The sequence below is a fragment of the Branchiostoma belcheri genome, unplaced genomic scaffold (genome assembly GCF_001625305.1).
Source record: "Branchiostoma belcheri isolate BF01 breed outbred unplaced genomic scaffold, Haploidv18h27 scaffold118, whole genome shotgun sequence".
Lineage (NCBI taxonomy): Eukaryota > Metazoa > Chordata > Leptocardii > Amphioxiformes > Branchiostomatidae > Branchiostoma > Branchiostoma belcheri.
Genome location: NW_017802580.1, coordinates 737516 through 757808, shown reverse-complemented (window position 1 = coordinate 757808; position 20293 = coordinate 737516). Strand labels below are relative to the sequence as shown.

At 42.1% G+C, this 20293-nt stretch overlaps 1 protein-coding gene across 1 annotated transcript in view; it reads right to left on the bottom strand.

Moving 5' to 3' along the window:
- The window catches only part of LOC109462515, a 23524-nt gene extending 4234 nt beyond the window's left edge, over window positions 1-19290 (bottom strand). The window contains exons 1-16 of the mRNA XM_019759068.1: window positions 19022-19290; window positions 15919-16059; window positions 13769-13918; window positions 12790-12988; window positions 12144-12269; window positions 10588-10703; window positions 10070-10173; window positions 8868-8893; window positions 8649-8762; window positions 8370-8390; window positions 7900-8124; window positions 6026-6221; window positions 5331-5401; window positions 1782-1979; window positions 1145-1275; window positions 6-48 (exon numbers count right to left, since the gene is read on the bottom strand). Coding sequence (XP_019614627.1) covers window positions 6-48; window positions 1145-1275; window positions 1782-1979; window positions 5331-5401; window positions 6026-6221; window positions 7900-8124; window positions 8370-8390; window positions 8649-8762; window positions 8868-8893; window positions 10070-10173; window positions 10588-10703; window positions 12144-12269; window positions 12790-12988; window positions 13769-13918; window positions 15919-16059; window positions 19022-19249 — 2089 coding nt within the window. The 5' untranslated portion in view covers window positions 19250-19290. The remainder of the gene's footprint in view (window positions 1-5; window positions 49-1144; window positions 1276-1781; window positions 1980-5330; window positions 5402-6025; window positions 6222-7899; window positions 8125-8369; window positions 8391-8648; window positions 8763-8867; window positions 8894-10069; window positions 10174-10587; window positions 10704-12143; window positions 12270-12789; window positions 12989-13768; window positions 13919-15918; window positions 16060-19021) is intronic.
- Between the last annotated feature and the right edge of the window lie 1003 nt (window positions 19291-20293).

The following is a 20293-nucleotide window of genomic DNA, read 5'->3' as shown; positions in this document are numbered from 1 at the left end:
GTTTGTTCCATCCAGCCGCCACTCACTGTCGGAACATTCATACAGCACCTGAATAAAATAGACAACAACTGAACCAACAACAACAGGACCTTTTTCTTTACTGCCAGTATCTTCGCACAGCACATAAACAACAAAGTCAATAACACCAACAACTAAACCATCAAAGGACCTGTTCCTGACTGCAGTCCCTTGTTGTAAGTACATTTTTACTAATTCTAATTCTAAACCTAAACAGCTGCAGCAACCGGCATAGATATGACCACTTAACAGTCCAAGAATAAGTTGCTAGCCATTCCTACCTGTCTGTTGTGGCGTGCCTGTAAAACTGATTGATGATCACCTTGGACAGAAGGTGTATACAATAGTGTACAGTACGTACGTATACCAGCTGACTTGTTCAAAGATTGGGACCGTACATATACACGGACATACTTGCTTAAACCTTAACCATCATACCACCGTCTGGTGCAAAAACTGACCCCAGGCGTAAAAAGATGAGTTCCATTTTGACATTTCTTGCCGAAAACAGAATTTCTTCTTCGAGTTTGTTTGCATATATGTCTTATAAGCCATACGTTTTACTTCGATTGGAACATTGTTGATTGAGTTATCATAGAGAGTTTATGCGCGATCCAGAGGGGTCAAAACTGACCCCAGCATTTTTAGCACTCGTGAATCCGTTTTTATTATCAATATTTCTTTGATGTAATGTGTTTGCTTGAGTTTTCTGCTGCCATTGGTCTACTAAACACATTGCTACAGAATGACCTCAACATATTGAATCAGAAAACTCGAAATGTGACCATAGACCTAGTTGCCCATGGACTTGGAATCAAAGGTCATTGGCATGGCTGCCTGTAGACATCTTGTGTAAGGTTAATAAATTATGATAATGAGCAGACGTAACCAGATCAAATTGTCCCTCATAGATTAATGAAACCATTCATGTATAAAACTCACAAAGAAGAGTAACAAAAAACTCAATTTGTGCAAAAAATTGAATGGGACAGTTTTGACCCCATACGGTCAGATTTGTCGCGAAAAAAACTTACGGTGGTTTGAGGGTTAAACATGAACCAGTTCACCATATCTCGGCCATCTCATAAAATTAAAGTCCAAGCATAAGTCCCATGCCATGTCCTACCTGGTTGCCTATCCACACCCGTGCTGGCGGTCTCAGCCTTCGGGACGTGCCTGGACCCGTCTGCAGTTTAAAGATTGGAGATTCCTGGAGTTTCTTATCAGCAATGGGAGGTGGGTTGACATCACAGGTTTCTGTGGATCGGATTTTAAAATATTCTCAAAAACAGCTGCAGGAAAGGTTTTGATATCTCATGAGATTTTACGCTACGAATATTGACATTTCAGCGATAACACCTGTAGGATGCGGGGCTAATGTCACAGGTTACTGTTATTAGATTGTAACATTTTAGCGATAACACAAGATGATAAGATTACGTCAATAAGTAGCTAACGTCGTACATCGTACTTTCTCTCAGTGCGGGGTACGTCACATTATATTTGAATTACGTCACCCCTGACTGCAAGGTTAACTTATTGTTTATGTCAGCCGACAAGCTTCTAGGTTTGTTTTAAATGTTTTAAGTGACGTCGACTTCCGATAAGATTAAGGTACAGAGTTAATAAAAGACACGTCACATGTAACCTGATTTAACTTCACACGGGTTTACCCTGGTACTGGGCAGAGTAAGGCCCTGTGCGCTGTTGAAGTAAAACTTGGTAAGTATTGCATAAGAAATGCATTGAACAACATTACAGACCTCTGCATTCCAACGTGTCTGCTTTCGGGTCCAGACTGCCATCCTTGCAAATCAAATCGATTGAACTGTGAAAGTCACTGTCCCACAGCCGTCTGTTGCCACGGCAACTGACTGTGACGCGACTGTTGTGCGGGATTTGACCTGGCGGCGATGTGTCGGCATGGGGGATGTTTGGGGCGTCACAGGGGCGTGGGGCGGCTGGGAAACACAGGTAAAACATTAAAACTCAATCGTCTATCCACTTACATGGGCCTAGGCTGACTGGAGCACATTGAAAATATTCAAATTCATCGATTCAGTCACTTTTTCACTCACATGGGCCTAGGACGGCTACAACACAGGCATGGAAAAATTAAAACTCATCCATTTAGTCACTCTTCTCTCACAGGCACTTGGGCGGCTGGAGCACATGAAAAAAATCTATCCATTCAGTTACGTATTTTCTCACATAGGCGTGGGGCAGCTGGAACACGGGGAGAACATTTAACGTTCGTGGGGCGTGCATAATTTAAACTTACCCAGTCACTCAATCACTCACTCACTCTCACTCACTCACTCACTCACTCACTCACTCACTCACTCACTCACTCACTCACTCACTCACTCACTCACTCACTCACTCACAGGAGAGCCAGCCTTCACAGATCCAACCAGACGCACATAAAACAAAACGGGTATTCGGACTTAGCTGCCCTGCCCGGTCCACCTAAACCGCTGCCCGGTCCGGTCCGAGGCCGCTAATGGGGGTTTTGCGTATCCAAGCATTTCTCTTTTTCTGAGTGCGGTTGCGCCCCCTAGTGGAAAGCACCGGAAATGCAACAGTACACACAATAAAATCTACTCCTTGTCAGCATCAAGTGCGTCCCAATTATGTTTTTGTTTCACCAACTATTTGCAATTACAATTTTGAACCCGTATAATTATATTTACCTCAGTGCCACGTGGTATAAATGTATAATTCTTTTTGCATTGCTTGTAAGACTATTGGTGGTAATAATTAAAAACATACCCCGCGCGCTGCAGGGACCTCCACGATGGGGAAGTGGCGCTGCGCCACCCAGTCCTTATCTCAGCGCCACCAACTTTCCAAATTAGGGAATTAACTCCCATATTTCCCCGGTAGATTTGCTAGTCATTCGCTTTTTCTTCGGCCGAGCGGCGTGGATCGATTGAGCTGCTATTAATAAATTGGTCCCTATTGTCTGCACAGTCGATGAATTGTCGATTGTCAAAAAACATTGTCAATGGTAGAAAATCAGACATCCCACTGGTGTTTTACAACGCAATTTTCATGTAATGTAAATAACTTCGACTACCTCTAGCTCTGTTTACATCGTCAAGCAAAGCGGGACGATCACCAAATAAAAAATAAAAAACACGTGCACGCTAGTATCGGCAGTGCGGCGGGAAAATGATTCGTTGCCAGAAGAAGTGATACAGATGAAAATGACAAGCATAACATTCTTTCCCTTGTGGTATGAGCTTTGAGGCCGTAAAATGTTAAAAACAGCTAGAAACACTCTCGAAATGGCGACGCGTTGACGGTCCTTATTGGAAAACAAAGGGCAAAGGTCAGAAAGATGGCATCCATATGTCGTGGATATTACAACTCGTTAAAACGATATAGCAAGTGCACGGAAAATGTATTTTTTCGGCAACATTGTAAATAAAAATCCATTGATTTCATATTTATTGTAAGTTTCTTTTTTAAATTGCCTTAGATTTTGTAGTGTTAAAATATAATTAATTGGTAACTTCTTCGAATGTGTGGTTAGATGCTATGAATGGCTAAGAAAATTGCTTATATATTCACTGCATACTAGTAACTTTGAAGTCCATATTTTTTTACATAACTAAGATAACGTGAGGTTAAGATTCTTGTTGCAATATAACCGTGTTTGATATTATTGCAGTCTTTCAAGCCTTTCAGATTTATGTTTTATTAAAGTATATCTCTGTCTATCTAACTTGCGGCCTTTTTTAACACAGCGCGCCACCAAGCTTGGATTTCCTTGAGGTGTACATGTTCAAGCTCTTGTCGCCGGCGCTCAAAGAGGCGCCCCACTCAAAGTGGTTTTAAACCTCCTTGCCCCACATTAAACGTTCAATGGCTTGAAGCCAGCACTGGTAAGACCTGCAAGAATGTTCCTCCTATGTATACAAGAGTTAACGTCGCAGTCTTTCCCACAGATATTTTGGGGAAGTTCGGTGGAGAGAAAAATTTCAATACACTCCTTCCTCGGCGTTCTACACGCCATTTTCCCGCGTATATGAAACACACGTGAACGGAGGCATGAAAAACAACAAACAATGCGTAGTGAGAATTGACCACGCCCACTGGAAGAACTATGAGGAAATCAAAGACACACCGCTGTCAGTCATGGCATAGCAACCGCCAGGCCGCATGGCAACCTGTCTCCGGGAAGGGCCTTGTCAGATGATGACCCACACTAGTACACGACCTTGCAGCGACGGACTTCTGGGGCGGGTTTTCATACCTAGGCACCAATAAGGCTAAAAAGGTTACATACCAACGTATATGGCTCGAATAACAACACATTTTTGCCTCTTGTCTGTCAAATAGTATGCTCGGATATTGATACTCCATTATTCAAAATACAATAAACAGTTCAGCGATGAATAGCATCGATATATGTGTCGCTTTTTTCTATCCTGCTGTGGCGACTCAATCAGCATGTCGGCATTGAAATACATGTTTGAATACGTTAGCGTAAGGTCGCTAATTTTTTGCTTATGTATTTCTTTTGTTCAGTTCACCGATTTTCTTCAAATCGTTTCGCAGTTCTTTGTGTCTTTCTTGATTATAACCTTGATTTATTGTAAAGGCGGACTGACGCTTATGAATTAGAATTGGCCTAGGCATCTACAGCTATGGCATTGAAAGATTTGCATGATAACTCCACAGTCGGTACCCCTTTGATCACCATGCAGGGTTATTTTCTATATGCATTTCATAACTGTCGGGCATGCCGTATCGCAGTAGGCCGTATGACCGTCTTGGGCGGTAGTAACGTTACTCACTCAAACGCAAATAATGATCATCTGTGTTTAGGTTTTATGTACCCTGTTATTCTTTAGCACATATGTATATAAAAGTTATAAAAATATGACGATCTTCCCCAGAAACAAATCTCTGCTTGGAAAGTGGAGCAATTTTGCTAAATGCTAAAATTGTTTTGTTAAATGGAAGTAAATATCCTTCTCAAGGCAAACTCATATTGACATACTAAGTACTCTGCAGTGGAAATATCAGTGGGTAAATAGTTGGTGAAAAAAAAACACATAATTGGGACGCACTTGATGCTGACAAGGAGTAGATTTTATTGGGTGAACTGTGTGTACTGTTGCATTTCCGGTGCTTTCCGCTAGGGGGCGCTAGGGGGCGCAACCGCACGCAGAAAAAGCGAAATGCTTGCTCCGGCGCATGGGATACGCAAAACCCCCATTAGCGGCCTCGGACCGGACCAGGCAGCGGTTTAGGTGGACCGGGCAGGGCAGCTAAGTCCGAATACCCAAAACAAAACCTACCTTCACACTGGACCACAGTCTTCTGCGAGCCTCTGTTGCATTTCCAGGTAGTTGTACGTGTTCCAAGGCCCCTGGAGAGTAATCCACACGCAGAAAAAAATGTAACCAATTGAATAGAGAATTTCTTATTAGAACTACAACAGCTCTCAATTTATGGGTCCATCCGTCCACTATACACAGAGGACTAAAAAGGAGGAAAAACACATAGCCGACGCGCGTTTACATTTGTAAATTTTGTCGTTGCTATTTGAAACGGTCGTTACCGTATAATTGACTGGATGATGCCATATCTGAGCGCGGCATAACTTATTTGAGGGACAAAAACATTGAAACGTGTTTACAAAAAGCAACATTTCGATTGCAAATATACGACAGCATCATGAAAATAATAATGATTTATGTAAAGAAAAGAAAGAGCACAAGCTCGGATTCGAACCCAAATTCTATACGCCACGAAGCATCACGATATGGACGGAGCGTTGTAATCAGTTTACCGTCCGGCGATATGGCATCGCCCGTTTAAAATGGCAATGGCCGCTTACTAGACAAACATACATATTGCCGGCAGGGAGTTTTAAAAAATCACTACAGACACTGCAAATGGCTAATAATGTAACACTTCTATTCTGAAGACAATTAATAGTGACTGACATTTGAGAATTCCATTGTCTCCTAAAAGAGAAAGTGCCTGTCACCTGAGAATGCCATTCTCCGGACAAGTGAACGTGACAGTATCCCCCTGTAGCATTTCTGTGGTCTCCTTGGCATTATTGAAAGTCGGAGGTTGGTAAGTCTCCTGCAGAGCACCCGGGCGTGGCGTGAACTGAATCTGCATGTCAGGAAACCTCAGAAAGTTGTTCCGTTTCACATCCGACACAAGCTTGCAGGTCCCTAAATTAACAGATTTCTTTATATTTCACATCGGCTTAGTTGTAGTTTCCATGGGTAAAACATGTGAAAAGAGTTACACCAGGTTACTGTTGCAGTGATACATGTCGTGAATTTTATACCGGCCTGCAGGTCCCTAAGCTATAACATGGAAAATCTTGCAGCTTGCAGGTCCCTAAAGTAAGACATGTGTGAAATCTTACATCAGCTTGCAGGTCCCTAAAGTAAGACATGTGTGAAATCTTACACCAGCTTGCAGGTCCCTAAAGTAAGACATGTGTGAAATCTTACAGCAGCTTGCAGGTACCTAGAGTAAGACGTGTCTGAAATATTACACCAGCTTGAAGGTTCCCAGAGTAAGATGTGTTAAATCTTCAAGTTTCTAGAGTAAGACGTGCTGGCTTGAGATTCCTCAAGTAAGACACGTGTAAAATCTTAAACCAACTTGGAAGTCCCTAAAGTAAGACATTTGTACACCAGCTAGTAATTAAGACAAGTGGAATTCTTACACCTGTTTGCAGGTTATTGAAATAAAACTGACTGGTTTGTTGGTAGTTACGGGAGCAATGCGGCTGTAGTTTGGTTTGTCAGTCATTACGTGAGTAGTGTTGCAGTAGTTTGCCAGTCATTACGTGAGTAGTGTTGCAGTAATTTGTCACTCATTACGTGAGTAGTGTTGCAGTAGTTTGTCAGTCATTACGTGAGTAGTGTTGCAGTAGTTTGCCAGTCATTACGTGAGTAGTGTTGCAGTAGTTTGTCAGTCATTACGTGAGTAGTGTTGCAGTAGTTTGTCAGTCATTACGGGAGCAATGCGGCTTTAGTTTGTCGGTATTTACGAGAGCATTAGGGCAGAGCATGTGAAGTTTGTACTTACATGAGTCTTATATATAGGAGTATAATTACTAACGCAGGTACATGTATTACGGCGGTACGCAGGTATTGTGGCAGTCCTTTGTCGGTACTTACAGGGCAGTAGTTTGTCAGTAATGACGTGAGCATTGTGGCAGTAGTTTTCCGATACTTGCGTGAGCAGTAGTTTGTCATACTTACCGTCATACGTCAGTATTGTGACAGCAGTTTTTTTGGTATTTTGGTACGTGAGAATCGTGGCAGTGATTTGTCAGTAGTTACGTAAACATCGTGTCAGTAGTTTGTAAGTACTTATTAAAAATCGTGGTAGTAATTTGTCAGTACTTGTAAACGCGAGAATCGTGGCAGTAGTTTATCAGTACTTACGTGAGAATCGTGGCAGGAGTTTGTCAGTACTTACGTAAGAATCGTGGCAGTAGTTTGTCAGTACTTGTGTGAGAATCGTGGCAGTAGTTTATCAGTACTTATGTGAGAATAGTGGCAGTAGTTTGTCAGTACTTACGTAAGAATCGTGGCAGTAGTTTGTCAGTACTTACGTAAGAATCGTGGCAGTAGTTTGTCAGTACTTGCGTGAGAATCGTGGCAGTAGTTTGTCAGTATTTACGTAAGAATCGTGGCAGTAGTTTGTCAGTACTTACGTGAGAATCGTGGCGGTAGTTGTTTGTCAGTACTTACGTGAGAATCGCGGCGGTAGTTTGTCAGCACTTACGTAAGAATCGTGGCAGTAGTTTGTCAGTACTTACGTAAGAATCGTGGCAGTAGTTTGTCAGTACTTACGTAAGAATCGTGGCAGTAGTTTGTCAGTACTTACGTGAGCATTGTGGTACAGGCGGTTGGAACCTGCCGTTTGCCTCACACGTAAGGCTCAGCCGGTTCTGTACGGGGTACTGCGCCATTATACCCAATCCGGGGTTACAGGTAGCCTCCAGCACCGTACCGACCGGCATGTCCTCCCCGGCCACCACCGCCTGGCTCGTGTCTCTGTTGATCAGCTGTCCATTTAGCCTCTGCAGCTGGCTGTCAGCCACTTTGCACCCTAAAAAAGTGCGGAGCTCAATCAAGAGACTTCGGAAGAGTTGGAAATAGTCTTTAGTCATGTGTGGCTGACATCTGGACTGACTACTTTTCTAGATTTGTCAAAGCGCGTTAAGTCATGGCAGATTTCTGGTATGAAAATTAATCTTTTGGTTAACAAAGATTGCGTGGGCATTAAACATCTTGTAATCAACAATAATCTGTTGGTTATTGATAGTTGTGTTTCAAATGAAATCTACAACTAACCTTCTTCAGGGTCTTCTGCAACTGAAAAGACAGTGAACAAAATTGTTATGGCGTGAGCAAATTCTTAATGAAAGTTTACATCGAGGAATTGAAGCAGTTTGATCTGCCTTAAGTTTCGTGCTAGTTACATGTAGTAACCTCATAGAGAAAACATTACCTGGAAGGGAAGGCTAACCTTTAAATACAGTCCATGTTACATGGACGAAATGTTACAGAGAAAAATACTACCCAGAAAGGAAGCTTACGGGAAATGTTTCTGAATACCACTCAGTTACTCACCTATTTCGTACCGCTGCCCTACAAACGGCAACCTCTGTCCTATGGCCGCCACGACGCTCCAACAGGCCCGGAGTGCACCCTCCACCCATCCAGACAACATCCGCTTGTTCCGTCCTAATGGAAAATATATCATGGTTTAGTGTAATTTGTGAAATATTCACCATGTCGGAATTAAAGAAGAATTAAAGATGAAGACAAGAAACATGTATAGTTACGTACTTCGTGACGTGCCACTGCCCCCGGAGCTGTGTTGAAAACAAAAAAAAAATATATATACGAGATGAGTTTGTAGATACATGCAGATTATTATGTTTACCTAAGGTAAACATAAGTTTCTTTCTCCTCTTCTTCTGTTCCAAACGCTAACCTCTGACCTGGCCAATGGCATAATTTGTTGACGTCTGTCACCATGGTGACTGGTGTTGGGTTACGTAATGTCCGAAGGTAAACATTATGCATTTGCTTTGCAAATGTTACTTCTCTAGTATTCATCCTAACTTCGGGCGATCGGTAGGTGGCAGGAGTTGTGGAAGTTAACCTCACATCAGACACTTATCCAGTATTTGGCAGAAGTTGTTAGAAGCTAAAATTCAACCCAACTTCGAATTCAAACAACTGCTGACGCAAGGTGACCGTTAGAAGTTAAATTTCGTCAAGTAACTTCAGAAAACTTTACCCTAACCTGGCCACTGTCGTCAGTTTGATGTCACCGTGTAACTTCAAAGAACTTCTAACAAAAACCGTAGTACCCCGGCAGCTGTCAAAAGTTACATTACGTTACAGGTAATTCCCTTAAGAAAACTTTAGATTGTAACTTCTGACAACTTCGAACACCATATATTTATAATATAACTTCTGCCACTTCATCCTGATGCTAGGCATAGCTCGGCCTGAACGATCACAGATAGGAAATGAAGAGAATGTCCGGCATCTTACATTTCTGTAAAAACAAAAGCATTCGATTTGGAGGAATTTATATCTAAGGCAAACCAAATAAACAAAGGTACATGTCGTTGTAGGCTAGACATTCAGCTTCAGGTAATAAGATACGCAGAAAACAGTTACTCAAGTAAATAGATTTGTTTTTGGAAACGCTCAGACTATTTGGCCTCACCGCTTATTAATCAATATTTCGTGCTTATAAACCTGTTTTTCTGATAATTCTCCAGTGTCAATGACGAAAGATTACGACGCTATACCTAGCGCTACCTGAAACGTCTGGTCGTTTCCAAAATCATGTCCAGTTGCTTGTCATGAGTTACTTTTTTTTAGCTATAAAAGTGTACTAAATCTTAAAAAAAACACCCTATAAAGTTGGTCTTGGTGTTAAAAATTTGGAGAGGAGAAACATTGATTCTAATATAAGTTCTAACACTTTGTCAACCCCTGTCGGTACTGTTTTTACAGCGCTATTATCAAACCTGTCCTTCTGGAAAAGCTGCACCAGCTGCGTCAGCGAGGCGCGATGTTCCCGGAACTGCAGTGTGCCGGGAAGACGGTACAGAATATAGGGGGCGTAGGGAACCTGGCAGAACAAAAACCATTTTGTTTCATTTTATTTATTCACCTCTGGTTCACATATCACCCTGAATGTGGTTTTGAATTCTCTTCGTACAAATTAAACAGAACACGTAAGTAAGATAATAAAAGTTCAAGTATAAACTAATTATTAGTAGAATTATAGTAAAATCGGTGTATTGCGGCATAATAATAAAATGCTTCAAAATAATGGGATGGAGTAACGAAGTAATGTAGATAATGGGATGAGGTTCGCAACTCAATGCTTATGAACAAAATAATATACAAAATGAACAATTTAACTTATAAGACTAAATGTGATCACATAGCTATAAGCGAGAGGGAAAAGTCATAAAAGGCGCAAACTCGTGGTGTAAAGACCCTGGCAGAACAAAAATTCAGATGAAGTGTGAGTAGAAACCTTGAATCCCAGGCTATCCGCATCCACCCTGGCCACGAGAACTCTTCGGTAGAACGGCACGTAGAGAGCCAGGCGGTCAAACCGCTCCAGGGACTCCTGACGGCAGCTTCGGCAGCCTGGGGTGGGCGAGAGAGTCGCTCTTTTATTTGCTTTTAATCAATAACCTTAAAACACGGCTCATTAAAACTACTAATATTCGGGGCTATATCAAGGAACTGTGAAGAAAGATGCTTGTTGACCTTAAACTTTTAAGTTTAAGGTTGTACCAATATGGAAAACATTCATAAGGAAGGTTGCTTCATAGTGATGTAGTTTTGGAAAAATAACTTTCTCCTAAAAGATTGAGCATGGAGGTGCTTCCGTAGCAGTAGCAAAACGTGTCCTGCCCGAGAAAATTCGAAGTGGGGGCAAAGAGAATAAAGCAATACAAGCAATACATTCGCCATTTGTTTTTTGTTTGTTTGTTTCGCATAACCGGTAAACCGCCTCTTGGCGTAAAACACCAGTTTTGTACTTGTACGTATATGTACAAGCTGCGTAAGACCGGGCTGTAAGGTTTAAACCACTCACACTGGGGAGGTCCCCTACTCTTTTCGATAAGTGCGGTGGGTTCTTTAACGTGCTTGGGGTGTGGCTCTCCCCAAACACTGGACCTCCATTTAACGTCCTATCCGAGGGACGTCCCTAACCGAAGCTAGGTACTCATTTCCACCCGAGTGAAGTGAGGAAAGTCGTGTTAAGTGCCTTTCCAAAGGGCACAAGATCGGTGACGTGGGCAGGTTTCGACCTCTTGGGTGTGAGCCGAACGCGCTACCGACTGCGCCACACGACCCCACATGGAAATAACGATAGAGTAATGCCAGACTTGTAGGACGAAACCATGTACTGCCACAGGTTAATTGAATAATCTACAGCAGACATTTTTAGAGCAGGATTAAAACAACAATCTAATGAAGGCCGTGTTGTTTCAGATCAAGACGTTTATATAATGGCTTGAAACCATCCGTATTCTGTGGACGACGTTCGGAAATTGTATTTTGAATACGGACATCTATCTTAAGTTACCTTGTTCACGATTCTTATATTGGCCATAAGCATCTTACCTTGCTCACTGGCGTCTTATCTTGTTGTAGTGTTTTAACTTGTTTACAAGTGTCATACTGCATTCACGAGGATCTTACCGTTAACAAGTGCCTTACCTTGTTCGCAAGTGCCTTTTTGTTCACAAGCCTTACTTTCTTCACAAGTGCCTTACTTTCTTCACAAGTGCCTTACCTTCTTCACAAGTGTCTTACCTTCTTCACAAGTGTCTTACCTTCTTCACAGGTGTCTTACCTTCTTCACATGAGTCTTACCTTCTTCACAAGTGTCTTACCTTCTTCACAAGTGTCTTACATTCTTCACAAGTGTCTTACCTTCTTCACAAGTGTCTTACCTTCTTCACAAGTGTCTTACCTTAGTCATAAGTGTCTCACATTCTTCACAAGTGTCTTACGTTCGTCACAAGTGTCTTACCTTTTTTCATATCTGTCTTACCTTTTTCATATCTGCCTTACCTTCTTCACAAGAGTCGATGTTGCAGCCACGACAGAACAGCAGGATGATACCATACCTCCGTCCCCGGTTCACCAGTGCCGTGTAAGCCGCCATGCTCAGCAGATTGGTCGGTGACTTCGGATCAACTACAACAAAATCATGGCCGACTGGGTTCGTATCAAAGGCGCAACATGCATATGGATGACTGTGTTCTTTTGTCAAAGGCAAAACATGCTCAACTCAGTTCTTGTTACAAAGGCAAAACAGGGACTACCAGCTTAGCTGTTTGCAGTGTCTAACTATATTTTTGAAACTATATATGTTTACAAAAGGAAAACATATTGTGTTTGCTCAGTTTCAATTCTTCTTCTACTTCTTCTTCTTCTCCAAACAGTGACCTTTTCATGACCAAGACAGTCTATCACCGTGGTAACTGGTGTTGGTTTACATAATGTTGCAACTTTGTAGCAGGAAGGATTTAGACTCCTGTCACCATTTATATATGAATGTGTTTGAGTAAGAATCAACAGGGCGGACCATGTGCGAAGGCAAATATTATGCATTTGCTTTGGAAATGTTTCCTTTCTAGTTTTATTTTACCTTAAACATATCCTACCTTCGACAGTCTATCTCTATACGCAATAAGTTAATAAACAGGGAACTAACCATCATTTTGAAGGGCGTCTTTGCATTCAGGCAGGATCTGTTTCTCTTTTTTGGCGAAATCACAAATGTCACGGAAGATCTCGTGGCTAAGCCTCGCTGCACAAGGGCCGCGTGGCACCGTAGCGAGAGGCCCCCATTCACTGGAACATTCGCCGACATGCACGCCAAAGACTACTGCTGAGCGGTTCACACCAGATATCTTAGGAAGAGACAGACATATCTTACGGTGATTCCTTATTACGATGATTACGATCGTAATAATGAATCTGAGGTGTCACAGCACATCCACGTAGAATCACCGGGACACACAGTGGATCTGGAGGGTGTCAGAATCTTGGATACCGAACAGGATTATTCCAAGAGAGGCATAAAAGAGGCCGTATACATCAGGGCATTTCAACCATCGCTCAACCGGAACGGGGGGCGATATCGACTTCAGACAACCTTTGACCTTTTGCACGTGGGAAAAATCACGTGTCCACAGCATTTGGATCAGATAGCTAAGGAAGGCTGAGTGATTCAGTCGAAAATTTCTGGTGAGTCAAATTTTGAGTTGGAGAACAGTTCAAGTTGTTCATACTTTAATTTACCAACTCAGATGAACTTTTATGCTGATGATTACGATGATCATTATCTCTTTTAGTAGTTGTTTCCGGCGTTTCTGAATCAAAATTTATGTATAGCTTTGGTTAAAGAACAACTGTATTTGTGTTTCCTTAGTCTTGTTTTAGAATATATGCATTAGACACAGCTAATACACGAAAACAAAATTATGTACACAAACAGGACTATACGCACAACCAAAAACTATCCAAGATCAAAGTAATACATAAACCAAGAAACAAAACAACACACGCCAACAAAAAATAACACAACAACTATGTACAAACAGAGCAAAACAAACAAAACCTTTTTTACGCACAAACAAAACATAACACACACAACATTCACCCAAACATACAAACAAAAGAGCACACACCTGGTAAGCGGGGCTTCCTCGGATCTTGAGGTGTTGATGCGACCCTGGACACGACATAGCTGCCAGCTGGTCCGCAGCGTACTCCATGTTATTCTCATCCTGGTCTTTACTGCTGCATCTGATGTTCCCAGAGGCATACTTAAGGGACACCTGCAATCCAGAAAAAAAAGTGCCTTCTAAAAAAATGAACCAGATTGTCATAGGAAAAGGACGACATTGTGTTGTCAATATGTTGCTTGACATTGCAAACTTATTTAGCAAAACATAAAAGGTTAAACAAACAAACTTCAACCCAAAGATCTTGCAATTGTAAATAGAGTTACATTAATCTGCTCCAAGGGGGTCGGGAATCTGTACATTTATTCTTCCGAAAAGCTCTTGGAACTCCACTTTTTGACATGAGGCTAACCAGCTGTGAATTGATTATTAGAGGATTGCCTATATGTTGTGGTATTGTGAAGCTAGTTCTATGCGCCAAGTATGGTAATCACATTAATATTTAGAACAAAGTGCGCCAACATTTTAAGCAGAGCTAACCAGAGTTATGTGATAACCAGATAGCTAGCTAAGTGAGGGACAAGGCTTTAATGAGTCACAGGGCTTACATTGATCTCTTTTACTGAGATACAGGGCTTACCTTTATCTGCTCTTAGGAGTCACATGGCTTACATTGATAGACTACAAAGAATACAGGGTTTATGTTTATCTGCTCTGTAGAGTTATAATTTACAGGGCTTAAATTGACATACTCTGTGGAGCTACAGGGCTGACTTCATTTCATTTATTTCATTTTACCAGAGGAGTACACTCAGGTCTTTTGATCTGTTTTTCATGTATCTCTGGGATTAAATACACAATATACATGCAAAAACACACAATAAGAATATACATTACAGTCGCAACTCAATATACATTACAATCGTAAACATTTGCACTCAAGTCTATAGGTCCATAGCTGCCATTTCCACTCACAGAGAGTCTTTGAAAGTTGATATTGATCTGCCTTGTGTAGTTAGAGGGCTTGAATTGATATGGTTAGTGGAGTTACAGGGCTTACATTAATTTTAAATCCTCTTTGGATTAACAGGGCTTACATTTATATCCTCTGTGGAGTTACAGGGCGTACATGTACATTGATCTTCTCTGTGGAGTTACAGGGCTTATATTGATCTTCTCTGTGGAGTTACAGGGCTTACATTGATCTTCTCTGTGGAGTTACAGGGCTTACATTGATCTTCTCTGTGGAGTTACAGGGCTTACATTGATCTTCTCTGTGGAGTTACAGGGCGTACATGTACATTGATCTTCTCTGTGGAGTTACAGGGTTTACATTGATCTTCTCTGTGGAGTTACAGGGCTTACATTGATCTTCTCTGTGGAGTTACAGGGCGTACATGTACATCGATCTTCTCTGTGGAGTTACAGGGCTTATATTGATCTTCTCTGTGGAGTTACAGGGCTTACATTGATCTTCTCTGTGGCGTTACAGGGCTTACATTGATCTTCTCTGTGGCGTTACAGGGCTTACATTGATCTTCTCTGTGGCGTTACAGGACTTACATTGATCTTCTCTGTGGAGTTACAGGTCTTACATTGATCTCTGTGGAGTTACAGGTCTTACATTGATTTTCTCTGTGGAGTTAGGGCTTACATTGATCTTCTCTGTGGAGTTACAGGGCTTACATTTAAATCCTCTGTGGAGTTACAGGGCTTACATGTACATTGATCTTCTCTGTGGAGTTACATGGCTTACATTTAAATCATCTGTGAAGTTTTCAGGGCTTACATTTAAATCCTCTGTGGAGTTTTCAGGGCTTACATTTAAATCCTCTGTGGAGTTACAGGGCTTACATTGATCTTCTCTGTAGAGTTACAATGTTTACATTGATCTTCTCTGTAGAGTTACAGGGTTTCCATTGATCTTCCCTGGGGAGTTACAGGTCTTACATTGATCTTCCCTGTGGAGTTACAGGGCTTACATTGATCTTCTCAGTAGAGTTACAATGTTTACATTGATCTTCCCTGTGGAGTTACAGGACTTATATTGTTCCTCTCTATGGAGTAACAGACAGGGCTTACTTTAATGTTATATGAGGAGTTACGGGACTGAAAATTAATCTTTGCTCTACGGAGTAACAGACAGGGCTTACATTGCTCTCCTCCACGGAGAAGGGGCTCCAGATTAGTGATGTTTCCGGGACCTGGAGGGGAGACGCCAGGCTAAGGGTGGCGAAACTCAGCAAAGGCGTCTTGTTCCGCAGCCAGCCGGGGAAGATGTGGACTCTTGTTATCTGGGAAAATAGAAGAACAAACATAAGATTAATTATTCATGACAGCGATGTTGGTTTAATGCTAAACATTTCTTCAAACGGCTGCAGAAACTCTCATGTATAGTAAATCTTCTTCTTGACTTGGCTTCGTTTAAATACGGCATCACATATTATCACAGAGGTAAACGGGGGGTGCCCTAATTCCGACCCATCCCTAATACCGAACTAGTTTGAAAAATCCTTGTTGCGGCGTTATGCATGGGAGTACGTACCTAAAAATAACCACATGAATGGACAATGTTTTTGTGTTGATATCGATAATCTCACAAAGTTAGTTTTAGTTTGTACACTCCGACAACAGACGAGTGAAAAACTGTGCCAATTCGACGCTTGTTTGGGGGTTGACGAGCGTATCAAAAATGCAGGTTTTGTTTTCAAACAGCCACTTTGGAGCAAGTCGCGTAAACGTAAAAAGAGGACTTGTTTGGGACAGAAAAGTAGATTGTTTTAGTCAGAATTTGTGTATTATAATTTCTAAGCTCTCTTCTAAGATCGCCCTGTGTTAAACACTGGGTCGGAATTAGGGCACCCCTGTTGCGATAGTACGTTCCACCGGCAAAATGACAAAAAAAACTACTGCCGTGCGTTTCGCGAACCATTACGCCTCGGTGCAAGGCGCTACACTCAAGTGAAATAAACAGCTGTGCAGGTTTAATCGTTGTGATCTTAATCGGTCAATATTATAGCTCATGTTGCGCGGGGTTTTGGTCAGATAAACTATTACCAAAGGTATGTGCATTTGAATGGAACATAGGTCGGAATTAGGGCACCCCCCGTTAATCTGAGTGTGTTGGTAATAATTCGGCCACGACAAGTAATTTCCATGGATGACTTTAGCGCGTGCATTAATTTTCGCCTGATTAAAAAAAAAAGAAATTGTGTTGCCTTCTGAGAGTGGTCAACATGCCGAAAATGGGCAAAGATGCCAGTTGCCATAATGGAAGGTGGATGGCAGATAACTTTGAAGAGAGGAGACAACAAAAGACTCTGATTTAATGGTTTGTTTCTTACTTTGATGCAGTGATATGTGATGCTGGATGTGTGTATGTGGTGTTCCCACTGAACAAAAACAATTTGTAGAATGATTGAGTAAAAATTTAAAAAAAATGTATGAACCTTGTTTTCTTCAGCCCGCCTTTTTTAATATTTGGAGTCTTTGGAGGCTGTCATCCATAAAATTTACTTGTTGTTGCCATATAATACAATCGTTTTATGGTTTATGGTTCGCTTTCTAAAAGGTATAAAATAGGCCATATATATCCGGGCACTCCAGTAAGGCCACACCAAGTAAATTTTATGGATGACGTCCGCGCGCGCATTGATTTTGGCCTGTTCCTAGAAAAAAAAACAAGAAATTCCGCTTCCTGTAACTATGACTAAGAGTCACGACAGTGCCGAAAATCGTCAGATTGACGTGAAACCCGTAACGCGAAAACAGGACAGGACAACAATTGCTGTTCCACCTGATTTATTGCTGTTTTGATGATGAATAAAAGACTTCTTGCTTGTTATACTGTGTCACCTCATTCAATTTGTGTCCTAACATTTGTCGTCTCTTAGTATATTTCTAATCTAGCCATCTTGTTTTTTAGGGCCCTTCTTGTTTTTTCTTCGCTCTCTCGCATTAGATTTAGGGTCTCCAAAGGACGTCATCCATAAAATTTACTTGGTGTGGCCTAATCATAAAACAGAGACGATAGCACGTCTGACCAATTGCTGACCTCACCTTTGCGTCTCCTGAAAAAACGGTCGGATTCACGAAATCAGTTCGGAAGCAATTTGGCATTGTTCTTCCGGATGAAAGCGACAGTTTCCGATGGAAATTCAAACTCTTTGTACCTTTAATGTCGGAATAAAGTATAGCATCACAATATAAAAACACATTCAAGTCCTCAGAGTTGGCCCTACCGTATGCTGAAGGAAACCTGCAGGTTGAAGAGAGCCTTACCTTATGATGTTGGAAAACTGTAGATTGGAGTAAGCTCTACCGTACGATGTGGGAAAACTTGCAACGAGCCCGACTTTTTGATGTTGTAAAAACAGCAGGTTAGAGTGGGGCCTACCATAAAGCCTTGATATTGGCCCCAGTTCTGACGGAAAACTGCAATTTAGAGTAATGAGGTTCAAAAAGAAAACCACCTTGGTAAGAGCGAGTCCTACCTTACGCTGTGGAAAATCTGCAGGTTACAGTAAAAACCCTACCATGATGCTGGCTCCAGTGCTTCGAGAAAACTGCAAGTTACAGTGAGCCTTACCTTGATTTTGGCCCCAGTGCTGAGGGAAAACTGCAGGTTACAGTGGGCCCTACCTTACGCTGTAGGAAGTTTGCAGATTACATTGAGCCCTACCTTGATTTTGGCCCCAGTTCTGAAGGAAAACTGCAGGTTACAGTGAGCCCTATCTTAATTTTGGCCCCAGTTCTGAAGGAAAACTGCAGGTTACAGTGAGCCCTACCTTACGCTGTAGGAAGTTTGCAGGTTATACATGTAGTGAGCCCTACCTCGATTTTGGCCCCAGTGCTGAGGGAAAACTGCAGGTTACAGTGGGCCCTACCTTATGCAGTAGGAAGTTTGCAGGTTATACATGTAGTGAGCCCTACCTCGATTTTGGCCCCAGTGCTGAGGGAAAACTGCAGGTTACAGTGGGCCCTACCTTACGCTGTAGGAAGTTTGCAGGTTACAGTGAGCCTTACCTTGATTTTGGCCCCAGTTCTGAAGGAAAACTGCAGGTTACAGTGAGCCCTATCTTACGCTGTAGGAAGTTTGCAGATTTTGGCCCCAGTGCTGAGGGAAAACTGCAGGTTGGAATGGGCCCTACTTTGATGCTGGCCCCAGTTCTGAAGGAAAACTGCAGATAAGAGTGAGCCCTACTTTGATTTTGGCCCCAGTTCTGAGGGAAAACCGCAGGTAAGAGTGAGCCCTACCTTGATTTTGGCCCCAGTGCTGAGGGAGAACTGCAGGTTGGAATGGGGTCTGCCCGTGGCGGAGTTGAAGGCACATTCCGCAGCCGTCAGCAGCAGCCGAGGCGCGATGACCGTCCCGTAACAGTGCGGCTGTTTGGACGGCAGGTTCAGCCGCCCCACCAGCGGGCTGGCCGCTGCCAGACCCACGCAGAGGAGACCTACATGTAGCACCGCCGATCCCACCGACATGTCTGCCTGTCTGAATTCTCATGCATGCAGTTATCTCAGCAAACCAGTAAATCCGTGTTGTTTGTCTTAGTTTGGGATCAAGATCTTTATAGTCTTATTTCCTAGCTTAAGTCAACACGCTGACGAGAGCGGGTATTGTGTACACCCATAAACACCCAAGTAATGTCAACACTTCCCCATTGTGTCGAACTAAAGGTGTCAACCGTTGATCTTTTTATGGGGTACCATTACAATCCTTAACCTCGGGTGACCAGTCTTAAACACACAAATAGGGATATTTACCTGAACTAAAAAAAAATATTGAAAAGCGCCTACCTTGTTTTGATGAAAAGGACAAATCATTGGTATCCTGTGATGTCTTTTCTAATGAACCATATATGTTTGATAGGCTATCGAGTTTTTTCGTTGATATTGCTGTTGCTAAAAGGTCGATTCAACGCCCTTGATTCTAATTATCATTTAGGCCACACCAAGTAAACTTTATGGATGACGTCCTTTGGAGACCCTTAATCTAATGCGAGAGGCCCCCCAAAAAAACAAGAAGGGCCCTAAAAAACACTATGCCTAGATTAGAAATATACTAAGAGACAAGAAATGTTAGGACACAAATTGAATGAGGTGACACAGTGTAACAAGCAAGAAGTCTTTTATTCATCATCAAAACAGCAATAAATCAGGTGGAATAACAGTTGTCCTGTCCTGTTTTCGCGTTACGGGTTTCACGTCAATCAGACGATTTGTGGCACTGTCGTGACTCTTTGGTCATAGTTACAGGAAGCAGATTTTTTTTTTTTAGGAACAGGCCAAAAATAATGCGCGCGCATACGTCATCCATAGAATTTACTTTGTGTGGCGTTAACAAATTCCTTACTTGGTACGTTGAAAAAGAAAATTCTACCGATCATCCTCTGAATGTCGCACGACAGATATATTTTGCCTCGTGTGAATTGGAGCACTGTTTAATAGGACCCTAGGGTACCCAGGGTACGGCATGAAGAAAGCACCCCCCACCGTGACTTTTTGAACAATTGTGACCCCCCCCCC